This window comes from Benincasa hispida, chromosome 6, assembly GCF_009727055.1.
Source record: "Benincasa hispida cultivar B227 chromosome 6, ASM972705v1, whole genome shotgun sequence".
NCBI classification, from domain to species: Eukaryota; Viridiplantae; Streptophyta; class Magnoliopsida; order Cucurbitales; family Cucurbitaceae; genus Benincasa; species Benincasa hispida.
The window spans coordinates 16,200,621-16,218,138 of NC_052354.1; the positions used below are offsets into that span (position 1 = coordinate 16,200,621).

At 34.1% G+C, this 17,518-nt stretch overlaps 3 protein-coding genes across 9 annotated transcripts; 2 read left to right on the forward strand and 1 right to left on the reverse strand.

Moving 5' to 3' along the window:
• Positions 1 to 8: 8 nt before the first annotated feature.
• Positions 9 to 500, forward strand: LOC120079125 (secreted RxLR effector protein 161-like). The gene has a single exon (XM_039033307.1). It carries the CDS (start codon positions 9 to 11, stop codon positions 498 to 500), a length of 492 nt encoding a protein of 163 aa, XP_038889235.1.
• A 9,593-nt stretch (positions 501 to 10,093) lies between these two features.
• On the forward strand, positions 10,094 to 10,955 carry LOC120079944. The gene has a single exon (XM_039034417.1). It carries the CDS (start codon positions 10,249 to 10,251, stop codon positions 10,786 to 10,788), a length of 540 nt encoding a protein of 179 aa, XP_038890345.1. The 5' UTR covers positions 10,094 to 10,248; the 3' UTR covers positions 10,789 to 10,955.
• LOC120079942 lies at positions 10,589 to 17,012 on the reverse strand. Of its 7 annotated transcripts, none has more exons than XM_039034410.1 (5): positions 16,811 to 17,011; positions 16,396 to 16,503; positions 13,599 to 16,321; positions 12,008 to 13,438; positions 10,589 to 10,725 (listed from the first exon to the last, which is right to left on the reverse strand). In XM_039034410.1, exons 3-4 carry the CDS (start codon positions 16,298 to 16,300, stop codon positions 12,085 to 12,087), a joined length of 4,056 nt encoding a protein of 1,351 aa, XP_038890338.1. In that variant the 5' UTR covers positions 16,301 to 16,321; positions 16,396 to 16,503; positions 16,811 to 17,011; the 3' UTR covers positions 10,589 to 10,725; positions 12,008 to 12,084. The 7 variants fall into 7 exon arrangements, with proteins under 7 accessions (XP_038890338.1, XP_038890341.1, XP_038890342.1 ...); XM_039034413.1 differs by having other exon boundaries at positions 16,396 to 16,516; XM_039034414.1 differs by lacking the exon at positions 16,396 to 16,503 and having other exon boundaries at positions 16,811 to 17,012.
• Between the last annotated feature and the right edge of the window lie 506 nt (positions 17,013 to 17,518).

Genomic DNA, 17,518 nt, shown 5'->3' on the forward strand with positions numbered 1-17,518 from the left:
AAATAGGAATGACCGGGTGTAAACCTGCTGACACGCCAGTTGAATATAATTCAAAGCTTAGTAATAAAGGTAACAGTGTCCCTGTCAACGAAGAAAGGTATTGGCGGTTAGTTGAAAAATTGATCTACTTATTTCACACGAGACCCGATATATCATATACAGTTAGTATTGTTAGTCAGTTTATGCAGGCTTCTTATGAGGAACACATGACAACAGTTGAACGCATCCTGCGATATTTGAAGGGAACACCTGGTAAGGGGTTAATGTTCAAGGATAACTGTTGCATTGAAGCTTACACTGATTCTGACTGGACAGGGTCTGTTGTTGATAGAAAGTCAATATTTGGATATTGCACATTTGTCTGGGGTAATCTAGTGACTTGGAGAAGCAAGAAACAGGGAGTTGTGGCCAGAAGTGGTGTTGAGGCTGAGTATCAAGCCATGAGTTTAGGGATATGTGAAGAAATCTGGTTGATGAAAGTGTTATCAGATTTTCATTAAGGTAGTGAGCTCCAAAAAAACTGTTTTATGACAATAAAGCAGCAACAAATATTGCGAATAATCCAGTTCAGCATGATAGAACAAAACACGTTGAGATTGACAGGCATTTCATCAAGGAAAGACTAGACAATGGAAGTATATGCATTCCTTACGTTCTCTCAAATCAGCAAATTGCAAATGTGCTCACAAAGAGGTTACTCAGATAAACCTTTGATTATCGTGTCAGCAAGTTGGGCCTTATTGATATTTACGCCCCAACTTGAAGGGAGTGTCGAAAAATAGCTTGTTACCCTAAGGGTATTTTAGTAATTTTAAGTATCCTAGGGCTTCCCACTGTCTATTTATTCTTTGTGTATCAATCAATAGCAAAAATCAGTCTCTATCGTGGTTTTTTCTTCTTGATCTAGGGTTTTCCACATAAACCTTGTGTTCTTTTTCTTCTCTCTTTTTCAACACACCATAATATCCTAACTTAACCTAATCCTACTACATCATTCTATCCCTAAAAAAAACTCATCCTCAAGTTTTAAAATGAAAATGAAGATAAAAATAAAAAAGTAAGTCACTCGAACGGACAAATTTCTGAACATCGGATACCAATAACAACCAATTTTCACGAGTCACACTAATATATCGAATATTTGATTTTTGAAAGGGAAAATTATTTCCATCAATACTATCATCAATGAACCCAAGAATTAAGTTGTTCAAAAAATCATTTGTTGTTAAAATATATGCAGAATTTCTATTTTTTTCGAATTAGGTTACCCATGAGTATCTTTTTCTTCCATACTTAAAGAATTCACATCCTCCCAGTATTTGCTCGGATATAACTTTGATCTTAGTTGCTCTTGAACAATTCTTGATAAATATTAGACAATTTTTACAAACCATAGGTGTTGTTGATGCTCTTGTTGTCTTTCTTGGTGGTCAAGGCTAATTTCTGCTCTATTCTCTTGTGGTGGAAGTAATTTTAGCGTTGGTCGTGTGATTCAGTTAATTGATTTGACAAAATGAACATATTCTTTGCAGTGGCTTCATTTTCTTCAACATCTTCTTTGTTGATTTCATCAATTGATAATTCCACATCATCTAGTTCGAATTGAGCAACATCTGTGTTAGTTCCATCATTTTTTTTCTTCTTCCAATGCAAGCTCCTCTTTGATTTTTCTACCTTTCTTATCCAACTCATCTTCAATTGATTTTTTCTTTTCTTCTACTTCATTCATTTTTTGTGCAATTTCAAAACCTATTTGGATCTGTTCTTGATCTTCTTGAGTGACTGAATATGATTCTTGATGGTTTATTGAGAAATCTTGAATATTATAATTATGCCTTTCTTGAATTTTTTCTAAAAGAACCTGAATTTCATTCATTCTCTTTCGAAAGTTCTCTTGATAGATGTATTTATTTGAATATTTATATTTTCATGAAAATGTTTCGACCTCCAAATTTGTGTTGGAATGATTCCTGGGTGTTCTTTGATGTTATTGATAATAATTTCTTTCACACTCTGAATCATTTTCTGAATCATCTGACTCCCAATTCTTACGTCAATTTCTTGAGAAACCGGTTTGATTGGACCATCGGGCTCTTTGTTGATAATGTTGTCTTATTATTCCATTTCAAACTGCATTAGAATCTTCATTAGAATCGCTAGAATCAACATAATCAAATTTCAAATGTGGGTAATGATAGGTTTTTAGAGAAATTGAGCATGGGCGAAATTATAATGTTGGAAAATTCTTCTTCTGAATCACTTGAATCAGAATTCCAACATTGCTTTTGGGAGAAAAATTGACTTTCTCACCTATATCAATTACTATATTTTTTCTTTGTCGTCTTCCTTGATTGATAGTAGTCCATTCTTGCAAAATCTTGAAAAAAAAATCTCGGTAATTCTTTCTTTTCTAAAATTTAAAGGGTTCCCCTATATAGATGTGGACTGTTCAATAACGAGCACAACTCATGAAGCTCCCTCTTTCGATCAGGGTTGCCAAGAGTTTTCTGGTCTTCCACCAGTGGCAATCAACGTTGGCCCAGACGGTTGCTCTGATACTAAATTGATGTAGCCTAGGAGATAAAATAAGAGAAATCTCCAATAATAAAATCAAAGTCTTTATTACGAATTGAAAGTTGCCAATACAAGAAGACAATCTCTCCATTTATAGAGAGAATTGGAAAGCAAACTAATCCTAATTCTAATTAATTAAAGAAACTAATCACAATTCTAATTAGTAAAAAAAAAAAAACTAATCCTAATCCTAATAAACCAAGAAAACTAATCCTAATTCTAATCAATCATGGAAACTATTCCCAATCCTAATCAATTAAGGATTTGAGCATAATACCCTAACTTATCCTAATCCTACTACATCAACCAGGCTTATTTATAAACACATTTTAGTGGTTTGATATTATTAGGAATGAAGATTCATGTGCGTGTTGCACTCACATGGCCTCACGTTACATAAGGTAGATATTGTATAATTGTTTGGGTTTCTGCAATTTTTTCCATCCTTAAGTAATTTTTGTTCTAGTCGGTTGTAAGCGACATTTCTGCTATTTTGGTTGGTTGTTAACCAACGTTTTTACTGTTATGGTCAATAGTTAATCAATATTTCTGCTGATGTTACCGATGAGTAACCATATCTGCTAGGCTACATCAATTGTACATCTTTCTTGTTGTGTATTTGAATATTTTGAGTGACTAAAGCCTGTATTATAAAACGTATTGATTGATTGAAATTTTTGTTTGATTTGAAAATACTGATTGATTGAAAGCTGTGTAATCGAAAGTAAGGTAAGATTTTGTGTTTTTAGAAAAGTATAAAAGTTTTGTTTGTCAAAAGAATTGAAAGATTATTTCAATATTCTTTTTTAATTGATAAATTGTTTAAAAGTTTCAACTTGAAATGTTTGATTTAAAAAAATTATTTCCTCAAAGTTTTGATTTCGAAAGTATCGTTTTGTAGCAAAGTTTTGACGGAAAGTTTTGAAATGCTTTGTTTTATGATTTCCAAAAGTTTTGAAAGCAAATGAATTTCAAACTTGACCTAGGAATTGCTTATTTAGCATTTTTATACTCATGTTTGTTTTTCTAAAATGCTTCTAGACGAAGGACCATGTGATGGTTCTGAAGAAAGTGAAATGTAGCTTTTTCGCGTAGGACATCAAAGGATATTTCTCCTAAGATTTGATAGATTGGAATAGATATTGTTTGTAATAAGTTCCTTTTACTGAATCGTGTAATTTGTAAAGGTTTTATTTGTCATGTAGCTATATTAGAAAATACGAATTATTATCGTGAAAGATAAGCTTTCTAAAAAGAGGATAATGACACTTAAGCACCTAAACCACAAGATGGCTAGGTTGAGTCGAACATTTGAAAATTTATCTGAAAATGAACAAAAATCGAAAGAAGAACCTAAAATGATTGAGTATAAAACCAAAGCAACACATATATATACTAGTTAAGAAACACATATAAATGCACGTGAAAATAAATTCAAAACATAGTGATTTTTTAAGCAAGTAAGAAATAAAACATTATTTATATATATATATTTAAAATGTCACAAACTTTTAAAAGTTAGAAAATGTAACGGTTTAAAAGATTTAGGTAAAAAAAAATTTGAAGGGATGTGAAGATAAAATAGTATTTATTGAAAATTTAACGACATAAGCGAATGTAAGAATAAATTAAAAAGAAAATGATAAATGGTACATAGAATACCATGGAAGGGTGCGAATGTGAATGCAAAATGATCATTGAATTCTTTTTTAAAACCATGTTATTTGAATAATTATTAACAAAAATAGGATTTGGCTGAAAGTAATGTAAAAAATATGGTAGTGGAATCGTGGACCCGTACACGAATAGACCTAAATCGTGGACGGGGTCCATGACTTCCTTTGCATCACGTGCATTTGCCACATCTGGCACTGACTGGTAGAAGCAGACTGTCACGTGGACAGTCATGCAGTGTTGACCAGGTAACCGTGGACGGAGTCCACAACTACCCTAAGTCGTCTACCGGGTATACGATTTAGTGGTCTCAAAATGCACCCCACGACCTTCTCCCCCTTCACTTTCTTCCCATCTCAAACTTTTCACTTTTTGCCTCTCTCTCACAGCTGTCAGTCCATCCGCCATTGTCGTCCGTAGGTCCATCCGTCATCACCGTCCGTTGTTCTTCCTATTGCTGCCGATTGTAGGTAACCTTTGGTTTTTTTTCCCAATATATGAGATTGTGCATAAAAAATTGAGTTTCCAAAATATTTAAATGTATGCTCCATAGATTTAATTGTATGCTCCATAGAGCTACATTTGGGCTTATTCGATTTTTTTTATATATACTTTAATATTATAACTTGGATTATTATATTTGGGTTGATTTGATTTTTTTTTTTTTTTTTTGTAGTTTAATATTATAACTTGGACAATTAAATTTAGGTTGATTTGAATTTTTTTAATTTTAATTGAGGTTGATTTGAATTTTTTTAATTTTAATTTAGGTTGATTTGGTTTTTTATTTAAAAAAATATATATTTGGACTGTTTGGAGTATTGATCTATTTGAACTGATGTCAGATGGGCTATTAGTATGAACCTATATTTTTTTTTTTTTGTCAACTATAATAGTTGTAAAAATTTGACTAAGTATGTCTATACGTCTTGAAGATTTAGTCATTCTTGAACCTGGAAATGATGGGGACAACGATTTTGACATTAAAATTGATGAATTATTTGTAACCGATAAAAGTGAAGAACATGATCTTGAGTTAGTACCATCAGAGATGTTCACACAAATAGATTGGAAAATTACTAATTCAACCTGTGAAATAGGGTCAACATTGGAGAAAATGAGTAGATGTGTAGATAATTCTAGTTTAATACAAAAAGAATATTATTTGACACTAAAGAAGATTTACAACTGGTTGTAAAAAAAATACTGCGTGGCAGAACACTATAAGATTGTCGTAGTGGTATTATCAAATCAAGATATTTGGTATGTGAGATGCAAACAATGGAAGGATGGTTGTGATTGGAGATTACGGGCATGTCAACGTAAAACTCATGGGATGTTTGAAATTTTCAGACTTGAATGGGAGCACTCATGTTTGTACTCAGAGTTGACACAGGATCATTCACAGCTTGATTCAAATTTTATGATTATCGAAATTTAAAATATGGTTAGTGCCGATCTCGAGGTACCTGTGGCCCTACTCCAAGAAGCAATTAAAAACAATATGGGTATAATGTTAATTATAGATTGATGTGGCAAGCCAAGAGAAAAGCATTGATTGCTATGTTTGATGATTGGGAGAAATCATATTCAGAGCTTCTGTATTAGTTAAGTGTTGTTGTGCATTACAATCCTAGAATACGATCAGATTGGTATTTTCTTCTGTTTGATGTGCCAGGTATAACTATTTTTGGTCGAGTTTTTTGGTCATTCTGTCTTGCAAGAAAATGGTTCAAATATTGTAGACTATTAGTTCAGATTAATGGAACTCATCTCTACGAAAAATATAAGGGGAAACTATTGACCGTTTTATCTATTGATGTAAACGGACATATATTTTTCCTTAATTTTTCTATTGTTAAAGGTGAAAACTCGTCCAGTTGGTCATGGTTTTTGTGGGTATTGCGTGAATATGTTACTCAACGAGATAGTATTGGCTTAATTTCTGATAGACATAAGGGCATTCTCGCTGCAATTAACAATAAGGAAATAGGTTGGAGTGAACCTAGAGCGTATCATCGATACTATCTTTGTCATGTTGCTAGTAATTTCAATACGAAATACAAATCGAAGAAACTAAAAGCTTTGATATTTAAGGCAAGAAATCAACACCAAAGCCGCAAATTCATTAGGTGCATAAAAAAGTTGAAGCAATTGAACCTTGAGTGTCTTGAATATTTTTATGATATTGACTTGAAAAAATGGACACAATCACATATGATGGGCACTTTATGGGTGGATGACAAGTAATACAGCTGAATGTATAAATGGTGTTTTCAAAGGTGCTAAAATGTTGTCGATTACTTCTTTGGTTAGGTTAACATTCTATCGCACAATACTATATTTTGAACGTTGTATACCAGAGATAGAAGCATTAGACCTAGAGAGATGTATACATAATATGCTATGGGAAAGCTTAAGAGATAGGAAAAACGAGCATCTACACATACAGTGACATCTATTGACAGGGAAACCCAAACTTTTGAAGTACAATATGATTTCTTCCTATAAAAGCCAACACACAAAAGTTGTGAGCTTGAAAGAATGGGTTTATTCTTGTAATAAGTGGCAGTTATTCAAAATTCCATGCTCTCATATAATTGCAGTTTGTAAAAACGTGCGTTTGACATATATACCTCTTATTGATGAATGCTACAAGTTGTCTCATTTCAAGTGATGTTATGAAGGTTGTTTCCATCCAATACAACACCCAGATTATTTGCCAGAATTATCATTTATAGAAGTTCGTCCAAATGCGGACTTAATAAGAGAACAACGTCGCCCGAAAAGTACGCGAATTCATAAAAAAAAATGGCTTGGAGAGAGGCTAACCAAAAAGTTCGATGTACAATTTGGAAGGAAAAAGGACATGACAAGCGTACTTGTCCACAACATACATTAGGTGTTTCTTTTTTTAGCTATTTATGTCTTTGTTATGTATCCCATTTTTTATGTTACTTATTTTATATGTAATAGACTTTTGAATTTATTGTGTAATTTGAATTTCATAGGTAATTGATTTTGTTATGTAATGGATTTTGTTATGAAATTGATTATATGTTATGTAATTTGAATTCCTTAGATAATAGATTTTTTTTTAATGTAATGTGTTTATACTCTTTCAATGTTTGTGTATCATGAAGCCCGGTCCTTCTAATCCTGTGCAACTATATCAACAAAATACTCATCGTTCACGATCAATATGGGATAGTTTTTCTACTGTAGTTTTGAGTTGTCGAAGAAGGGAGTCATCTGTACAACATACGATCCCGTTTGATCCGAGTATTATTTCTTACGAACAATAGGTTGGTTTTCTGGGATTGCACAAATTGGATTTATCCAACTTGATTGGCACCTCATTATTGCGAGTGTTGGAGACCAGAAACCCACACATTTTATATGCCTTGTGGGGAATGTACAATTACGTTGCAAGATGTTGCTGTACAATTTAGATTATAAGTGGACGAAGAACCTTTGACAGGTTCATTACAATATCATTCGAAAATTGTTTGTGACAAACTCTTAGGCGTCCGACCAGATGATTAGAAAGGTTCAAGATTGAGTATCTCGTGGTTAGCGTCCCAATTTCCAGAATTGCCTCCCAATGCTAACGACATCAGCATATGTAGGTATGCACAAGCATATATTATGCAGCTTAATGGAGAATTTTTATTCGCTGACAAGTCGAACACTCTGGTACATCTTCTGTTTCTCTCGCTGTTGTTTGATTTCGAGCATGCTGGTACATACTCGTGGGGTAGTGCTTTCCTTGCATGGTTTTACAGAGAACTTTGTTGGGCTACTAATGCACATACGTTGGAAATAACGGGGCCACCGATACTACTACCGGTATAGGCTTATGATAGTTTTAAATTATGGCACCACAAGTCCAGTTACAGGTCCCAGGTCATCGTCCACTCAGCGTCAGGTATTATTTCATTTCTATATTTATTCCGTTATCATTTTATGTAATAAAATAAATTAATTGTATTTTTTTCCATAATTTTAGATATAGTGGTGTACTAACTGTCTCTAGACAGTCAGCAAATGTGTTGCTAGTATGCCGACAAATATTTGACAGACTGATGCACATTCAGATAACAAATGAATATACAAATGAATATTAAAAACTTCTTGGGTATCTAATTATTATTATAATTTTTTTTACACAAGATATTTTGTCATTACTATCTTGTGGTCAAAACATCTGGTTAACCGTTAGCCCTTTTATATGCTTCCATATAATAGAGTGGCATCATTTGAGACAGTTCGGTCTGCAACAAACGATACCTTCGTTGTGCTATACACTCTCGACATTACACCAGATTGATTTGAGAGGTAAACATGACCAAGACTGACGCATAATTCATGTGAAATATATATTGTATTGGCATGCACGTCATAACAAATGGACCAGTTGTACTAGGTGACTATTTTTCATGATACGATTCAATCATGAGACAATTTATTACACCCAGCGATGCTTACTATTACTGCATAGTTTTATTATCTTACAATTCCTAAATATATGATATGCAGGATTCGGTACAAACAATTTATCAGAGTTGAGTTTATTGTATGACCAAACCTTGGTAAATGTAAAAAGTATTATTCAACAAATAAAACAACTTAATGTTGCTGACATTAATCGAAGAAGTATTCATTGTAGACGACAACGACAACAAGGCGAAGCTAATTTAAACACACATGAAGTTGACCACCATGTAGAGTAAGCGCTAGGAGGTCGTCTTTTAACATCTTGTAAACTTCTATTTTGAAATTAAAGAACTAATTTCTCTTTTTCTAAAGTAAACGCTAGTTTGTCTACAAGTTCTATTTTTTATTTGTAGAATATCTACTCTATCTTTTCGGAGAGAAGTTCCACCTAGTCAAGTCAATATCTTATTTTTAATATACTTGCAAACTACACTACAAAATATATAAATAAGGAAGAAATTTGTTAGTTTAAAAAAAAAAAGTCAAATTGTGGACCCTGCCACGAGTTTGGCTTTGACCAAGTTCATAGGAACTAACATGACACTAACTTGATTAAAAACATAATCGTGTACCCGATACACGATTTTCCTTCCACCGAAAACTACTCTATTTTTTTCAATACTTTCTCCGTACTTTTGAAAATTCTATACTATGTACCTCATTTTTATCATTACTTTCAAAAACCACATTATTCTTTATAGGGATGTTCATGGGTTGAGTTAAAATACTTTTTAGACCTAACCCAATTATTCGGGTGGTAAATTTCTTCAACCCAAATAACCTTTTAAAAATTGAATTCAACTCAACCCAACCATGAAATATTTGGATTGGGCGGGTTAATCGATCATTTATTTAAAATTTTGTTCTAAAAAGAAGCAAAACGTAAATATGTAAAAATCTAATTTAATTATTTTCATATATTGAGTTAAGATTAACAACTTAATTATAATTTATATAATGAAAATTTTCTTTCTAAAATAAAAAGTATTGTTAAAGAATAAATTATTCAAAAAAAATATTAAAATTAAATTAAATTAAAATTATTATACATAAATAATTGTGTAATAAGTAAAATATATATATTTTAAATTAATAATAAATTCGAATTGGTTTTGATTATATTAGGTACCAACAACTTAAAATTTTCATTTATTTGAACCCAACCCAACTCAAACGATTGGATTGAGTTGATCGAATTTTTCAAGTCATCGAATTTTTTGAACACTCTTAATTCTTGAACTTTATCCATTATCATTCATGAAAAAGTTAGAAGGCAAAAGAAGAAAATTAAAAAAATTTCCCTTTTAAATATAAAAAATATAAAAACAAAACAAATAGAAACCACTAATTTATTTTATTCAAATTAAAAGGGAAAAAAAACCCGACTAATTTAAAGAAAGCTAAAAAAAAAAACAAAAAGAAAACGCAAAAACATAAGGTCGAAACGATTACAGCGAGCACAAAAAGAGGCGAGATTATCCTCGAGCTCAGATTTCTCCTTCCATGGCGGCCATTCCATCTTCCTCACTGCAATTCCCCAACTCTCTCACACTTCCTCGCAAGCCCAAGCTTCTCACCTTCGTAACCAGAGCAGCAGATCCGGAATCTCCTGCCGCCGATTCAGAATCTGGATCTGACGGCGACGATTTTGAGGACCGGTTGGCCAAAGTCCGACTCCGATACCGAAGTGGAACAGGAAAGAAAGCAGAGATACGGAAGGCTCGGAAGTCCAAGAAAGGATCTACCGCCGCCAACTCGTCGGTGTACCTGCCGCCAGTGCCGCTAAAGGAGGCGGTTTCCGGCGGACTTAAAGTGGAATTTGGATTCAGTCCGTATAGCGAGAGGATCAATGGATGGATTGCGATACTCGGAATATCGGCTCTGGTTCTGGTGGAATTAGCTACCGGAAAAGGCGTCATCAATTACCATACGCCGGCGATTATACTGATTCAAGTGTATTTTGTAGCGGCGGTTGCTGCTCTATATATCAAATACGAGAAGGAGAAGGTTAGCGTTTGGCCGCCGGATGAAATAAAAAATTAGAATAAAGCTTTAATAAATTCAGTTTTTTTTTCTTTCTTTTTCCTGAAATTTCAACCTTTCTTTCTTCATTTCTTGTTTAACATTGAACCAATGCTCTTGAATTGTTGTATGAATGAACATGAGAAACGTGCATTATTCAAAGGAAGTAACATTATTATCATTCGTTATTCTGAAGCTTGATAATTCAAGCTTCTGTTGTGATGTTGTTTTCTTTTTTCTTAACCCATCTAAATTTTCAATGCATGTAAAATTTCAAGCACTACCTCCCCACATAAATTTGCAATCAAATAATCTGTTTTGATATGTCATAAAGGTTTTTTTATTTACAACAGAATAGGCTAATGTTGTCCTTTGATGCAATAATATCCCAATATTACTCCAAAGACACCAAACCTATCCCAATATTACTCCAAAGACACCAAACCTAGAAGTTAAAAAGACAAAAACAATGTGGCCTAATCTAAATCAATCAAGTGGCAATCAAAATTTTATATAACATTGCTTTCAAATAAATTTGAAAAAAATGAGCTAAATACAATAAAATTTTACTTGAGAATATTTTCAATAGTCTTACCATTTAAAATAATTACCTTTTTTATATGAAAAGTTTTAAGCATAAAATCATGGATGATAATTTCGACATAAAGAACATTTAACTTCTACAAAGTTATTATATCATAATGTGCTTTGAAAATAGTTAAATTCACTCTTGCCCTACTACAAATCTTTCAAAAACACACCTTTAATCATTCAATTCAATATTTAATTTCATTTTTAAATACAATTTTCATACTAATTTTAAATTATTAACAATATTTTCAAATTGATTTTGAAAATAACCACTTTAGAATTACTCCAAAACATGCCTTTAATTCTAAAAAAAATAGTGTCAAAACATGTCTTTAATTTTGAAAAAATATTGTCGAAACATGCTTTTGATTTTAAAAAAATATTGTCAGACGGCCAAAAGAATTAAAATCACCCAAAGAATACTACTTAGGAAATTTAATTCAACTTTTACATTTTCATATTTCAGGTAAATATAAGAGAATTTTCATATTTTATAGGATGTGGGTAATAAAGAATATAAGTCCTTCCAATGTGAAGCAACCAATTCTAAGCACAAGAGGGAGGCAACTTCTCTGAAATGGCAGAAGAAAGCATATAAATATACACACACACACATATAGCCAACCAACAAAAAAAAATGAATATTCACCTGGCTTCTGAATTGCTCAATGAGGCAAATTAGAATTTGAAACTTGAGTCCAGCAGAGATTATTGCAAAGGAAATTTTCAAAATCTTTTTCTTTTCATTCGTGAGATTTCTTCAAAGCCATGATGTTCATTCCACAACTGCCGACCATGTCTGTATTCTTGTTCATGTTCTTCAATAACTCCAGTTCGTCTACCTAAATTTTCAGATTGGTTCTTTAATCGTCTATCGAATTCCCTCTCTCTCATCTTACTTCTTTCATGAAACTCGGCTTCATCCTCTGCACAATATCGGAAAGGCCTAGGCCTTTCATCTGCATCGTTATGATAGTTTTCACCATCGGAATCATTACATTGCGGTCGGAATGGATGAAGATGTTCATGTCTGTCAGGAAACCTTCTTCGGTCGTCATCGTTACCATCAACGACCAGTTCATTAAATTGACCTGGATGTATAGGCCCATCATAGTATTCGTTACTCTCTATCCTATCTCGAGGATCCATATCTTCGAACCTCCTATTTCTAAAGGATATTCTATCTGTTCGGTTCCTACTTCGTATACCTGATCTCATATGGCCATGGTCACGAGCAGAGCCCATATCCCTCAAATCGTTGGGTGGCAGTGATGGAAAAGGGAAACCATGTCTTCGAACTGGCATATCTCCATGGATAGGAGGCTGATCAGGGGATCTCATCCTATAACCCGGTGGACTTCGACGTGCCATTTCTGGATGTCCGAAGAATCTCTCGGACTTTCTTTTGGATGGAAACCATTGGCCAGGAGAGCGTCCTCTGGACCTTCCTGGAGATTTAGAATCAACTCTTGGAAAGCTTTTTCTTTGGATGGGAAAGTTCCTTCGGTCTGGGATATAAGGAGGCCTATCTACTTCAAATGGAGGTTGAGGATGGTACATTGGGTCCATTGTCTCATCATCTAAGGTCCTCATAAACTTTTCACCGTGTCGCGGTCCAATCAATTCAGACCCAGGTTCACGAATGCATCTACTTGGACTGACATTTCTATGCATTCCGTGTACCATTTTAACTCCACCTCGTAGTGGAGGCCCATCTCTTCTACCAGGTGACTTCCTCCTAGAAGGTATATGACAAAAAATGGGGCCTTCATCGTCTAAAATTTGTCTACCTCGATGACCACCAGTACGAAATGGACCACCGGGTTTCATTTTATAATGGTTTTGATCAATGTCTTCATCAGAAACGGCAGGCATGTATTTACGTCTTCGAGCGTCATATGGTGGTATTTGATCATTGTAAACTCCTGGAGAAATTGTTGGATTAAAATCCCATTCACCTTGGACAGAGTTTATCCGGATAGTGAATCTACCTCTTCTACGAGTAAAATTCGTTCGGGGTGATAGATTCTGACGTCTATTCACATAAAATTTCGGGAAAACGTCCCTGTACGAGTCATCTCTAGAAAATAGAAAGATGTCAGCAATGCAGAAAGTAATCAAATGAATGCAGACAAGAAACAGGCTTGGTTTATATATTATATTTATAATAATATATATATATATATATTATATATATTTATAAGAAAAAAAAAAAAAAAGAAGCCATGACAAATAATCACCTTCCTTGAGGTTGTAATTTTTCTCCATCATGCGCCATGTCAGGTATTAGTTCTCTATCAGTTTGTGTTAAAACCGACCTCACCAAACTCGGTCTTGTTTTGGTAGGAGATGAAGTAGAAGCTTGACAGGGATTAACAATCTGGCTATGTCGATTGCCACGAGTAAAATCATCAGTAACATCATCATTATTTAAAGGCTCTTTAACATTTGGCAGAGCTAGATCCTCGTTTTGGACAAAATCCACTGTTTTAACATTCTCTGCATCACTCTGAGAAACTGTCGCAATTGATTCTTCAATTCCAGTAGTGGCTCTCTCGGAAGAAATTTTCTGGTCCTCTAAGGCAAATATTTTCTCACAATGAAACAATTGCCTAGGACCTGTGGCTTTTATAGCCTTGTTGGCCTTGTTCAAACTCACCTTAGAGGTATTATCTTCAACAAGTAGCTCTTTCAAATGTTCTTGCTCAGAAGATTGATTTGAAGTAACAAAATGAAGAATGTCTTCTCTTTTAACATCAAGAATTTCTGATTTATCTTCCTGTTTAACAGAAACCAAAGAGGAACAATCAGAACCAGGAAGTCCATTGCTACAATCACCATGATCAAAAATTTTTACTTCTCTTGTCTCACATATACTGCTTTCTACTTGAGTCATCAATATTGGTTCCCGAACCTCTCCATCTTCATAATCTTCTTCTATAACATTATCAACAGCATCCATGGCCTCATTTACATCCTGCTTACCATCTGATTCATATTCAGAACTATAAGGATCTTCCTCTAATAAATCGGCTGATAAACTGATCTTTTCCTCATCACTAACAGAACATTCCTCGCATCCATGCAAACTGGAGCACTGCTTATTCCTGTGTTCCAAAGGATGCCACTGAGGATTATTCTCATTTTGATCTTCAACAATGAATGGTTTTATAACAGAGCTATTGGAATCTTTGGAACATGTATCCTTGCTTAAATCTGTCATTTCTGAATTCACAAGTCCACCATCACAGCCATCTCCTTGGTGCACTTTCCTATTAAGAGGTCCTCTGGTTGGAGTTTGCAACTCTGAATGGTTTGGCACGTCTTTGTCTACAATCATATCATTTGTACAAGAAGGATTTTTAGCTGTTTTCGACATCTCAGCCAATGGAATTGCTATAGGTTTTGTAATAGGACTACTGGAATCTTTGGAACCTGTATCCTCGCTTATATCAGTCACTTCTGACTTGACAAGTTCACCACAGCAACCATGCGATCCCCCTTGGTGCATTATCGTACTAATATGTTCTTTAGAAGGAGTTTGCAATTCTGAATGGTTTGACATATCTTTGTCTATAATCAAATCAGTTGTACAAGAAGGATTTCCAGCCACTTCAGACATCTCTGCCACAAAAGACATTGGTACAGCACAAGAATTATCTACATCTGAAAGAACTTGCTTTTCTACCAGATCTAATCTACCACCTAATGTTTTGAGTGCTTCCTGTTTGCTTTGATAAATTGATTCGGATTTAATAGATTTAGACTTAACTATGTTCATTGATTTGTAAATATCTGAAGCACTGGGAAGTTGAAGAAATCCACGCTTCACTACAGCATTGTCTGATACTCCCGGCACATTAACTTCATCACTTTTAGACTCAAGTTTGGAACCCTCAGCAAATGGTTCTGACTTTACAACTTTCAGTGTGCCATTAAGATCATCAAACTGCTTACTTCTTCCTGGTGAACTTAAAGAAGGACTTGATTTCCTAAAATCTAACTTAATAAATGAGCTCTGTTCCTGACTCATTACATGCCTATGATCAGATGAACAAAGACTTAGATGAAGATGATCACTGTGATCTAAAGGGTGGGTTAGTTTTCCAAACAGAGTATCAGTTTTAACCATTTCCGTTGAGCATCTATCTGTGGCGACAGTTGTGTTTGTCTGAACAACTGGAACATGCACTGGAGGATCATCACTTGCACAGCCTTCCCAAAACTCCATTGAGGTATTTAGATCCCAATTTTCCCTATTTGACTGCTGAAGAGAACCATCATTATCAGACCCGACATTACCAGTGAGACACTGGGTGTGACTTCCTTGCTTGCTTAAACTTAAGTTCAATACCACTGGTCCTAAATTATTCCCTTCTAGAACTGAGACTGGAACAAGACGTTCCTTCAAACTGAGAGATAATTCAACTTCTTTTTTTACCACAGAAGTTGAAGAATTACATTTATCAAGTTCTTTTCTGTGAATCTCATCACTTTTCTTTTCAGCACAAACTCCAGGGTTAGAGTCCGGATCAGAAGATGGTAACTTTAACTCGGGCTTCTCTTGCAGAGCAAGCATACGATTTTCATTCACCAAACATGTTTCTTTATTTCCCACGCTGCCAGTAAAACAATCATCATTTTTCTTAAACTCAACTCGGGAAGGTCCTATACTGCTTTGGACCATATTGACATTGCATAAATCAGATTTCCAATTTCCATCCTCGGAAAATGAAATCTTCTTCTTTTCTGAAAATTCAGAAGTTGTGATTGTACTGGAATTTGAAACTGTTGGACTATCAGATACGCAAGGCTCTTCTACTTTAACCATGTTATCATCTACTGGTGGAAGAGAAGATATTTCTTTGGGTGGAGAAGATTGGATCGAAGGAAACCTCCTCTTCTTGATTGGAACAATTGTAGTATAATCATTAGTTGACATGACAATGCGCTTAAACTCAACCTGCCAGATAAATATATACTGAGAAAAATGATAAGAATTTTTGTTCCAGAAAACAACAAGAAATCATGAAAAACCTCTTCACTTTCTGGTGCAACGAAGATTTCGAGACCTTAGAAGCTTAACAACTTTTTTCGATCTTCAATCAATCTTTTCGCCTGTCTGATATATTCACGTTCCACCAGCTAAACATTGAAACTACACCCGATTTAATTGTCAAAAAATATTCAAGTACTCCAACAACTTTAGCTTGCTCATCAACTCAAAACTCTAAAACCTCTACTATGATTTTTTTTTTTTTAAAAAAAAAAACATAGACCTAACAAAATAACAAATCTTCCTCATTCGATTCATGGAGATATTTTTTGTTCTTAAGGCAGAGAAGCAAAATTCATAACAGAAAGCAGAATGATGAGAAACCCAAATCGAGGATGTATTTATAGATTCGTAGTCGGCAGGAAGACCGGAGATCGAATCATCGAATGAGATTACCTTCGGGAGATGAAGATTTCTACGAGGTTGTTAGATCGATGAGAGTGCAAGAATGGAACTGATCGTATGAGCGTATACAACAGAACAAAACTAGGATCAACGAGCAGATGACCAAGAACAGCTGACCTTGACCTAGAACAAAAAGATAGCAGATTCGGCGGCAAAGGAAAGGAAGTAACGAAGAAAGAGCACGTAAAAGGAGGGAGCGCATGAAGGGAGCATTTAAAGGTTAGGTAGTGGAAATTAATGGTTGTTTTATTGGGCCCAGGCCTATTTTTCCTGAATTGGGATGGCCCAATAGAAGCCATGTTGGATCTGACCCAATTGAATCCGTTAGTGAAGGAATCACTTAAAAATAAATAAAAATAGCGACGAAGAGAAATATCAAAATTTTAAACCTTCATTTGAAAAAATGGTAAAAAGTATCAAAATTATAAAAATAGTAAATCGAAGTTATATAATAGAAATCCTAATTAGTAAATGATAAAACTACCCTAAAACAATTCAGCACAAACGATAATGAAAAGATATATTGTTTCAAAAACAACTCTCGAATACCACACTAAATATTCTAGAACACAAATACACATTATCTAAACATTCCAAAAGAAAAAATTAAAAATTTTAATTTACCCAATATGTTCTAATTGCCTGTAGAATGCGTGTATGCAAGAGAAAATAATGACCAAGCGGTGGAGGTCATTAAAA

Coding starts and splice junctions, on each gene's coding strand:
- LOC120079125 (XM_039033307.1), top strand. CDS start 9: ATGACCGGGTGTAAACCTGCTGACACGCCAGTTGAATATAATTCAAAG.
- LOC120079944 (XM_039034417.1), top strand. CDS start 10,249: ATGGCGGCCATTCCATCTTCCTCACTGCAATTCCCCAACTCTCTCACA.
- LOC120079942 (XM_039034414.1), bottom strand. CDS start 16,300: ATGTCAACTAATGATTATACTACAATTGTTCCAATCAAGAAGAGGAGG. Junction 13,439..13,598: donor AAATTACAACCTCAAGGAAG/GTGATTATTTGT, acceptor TCTATTTTCTAG/AGATGACTCGTACAGGGACG.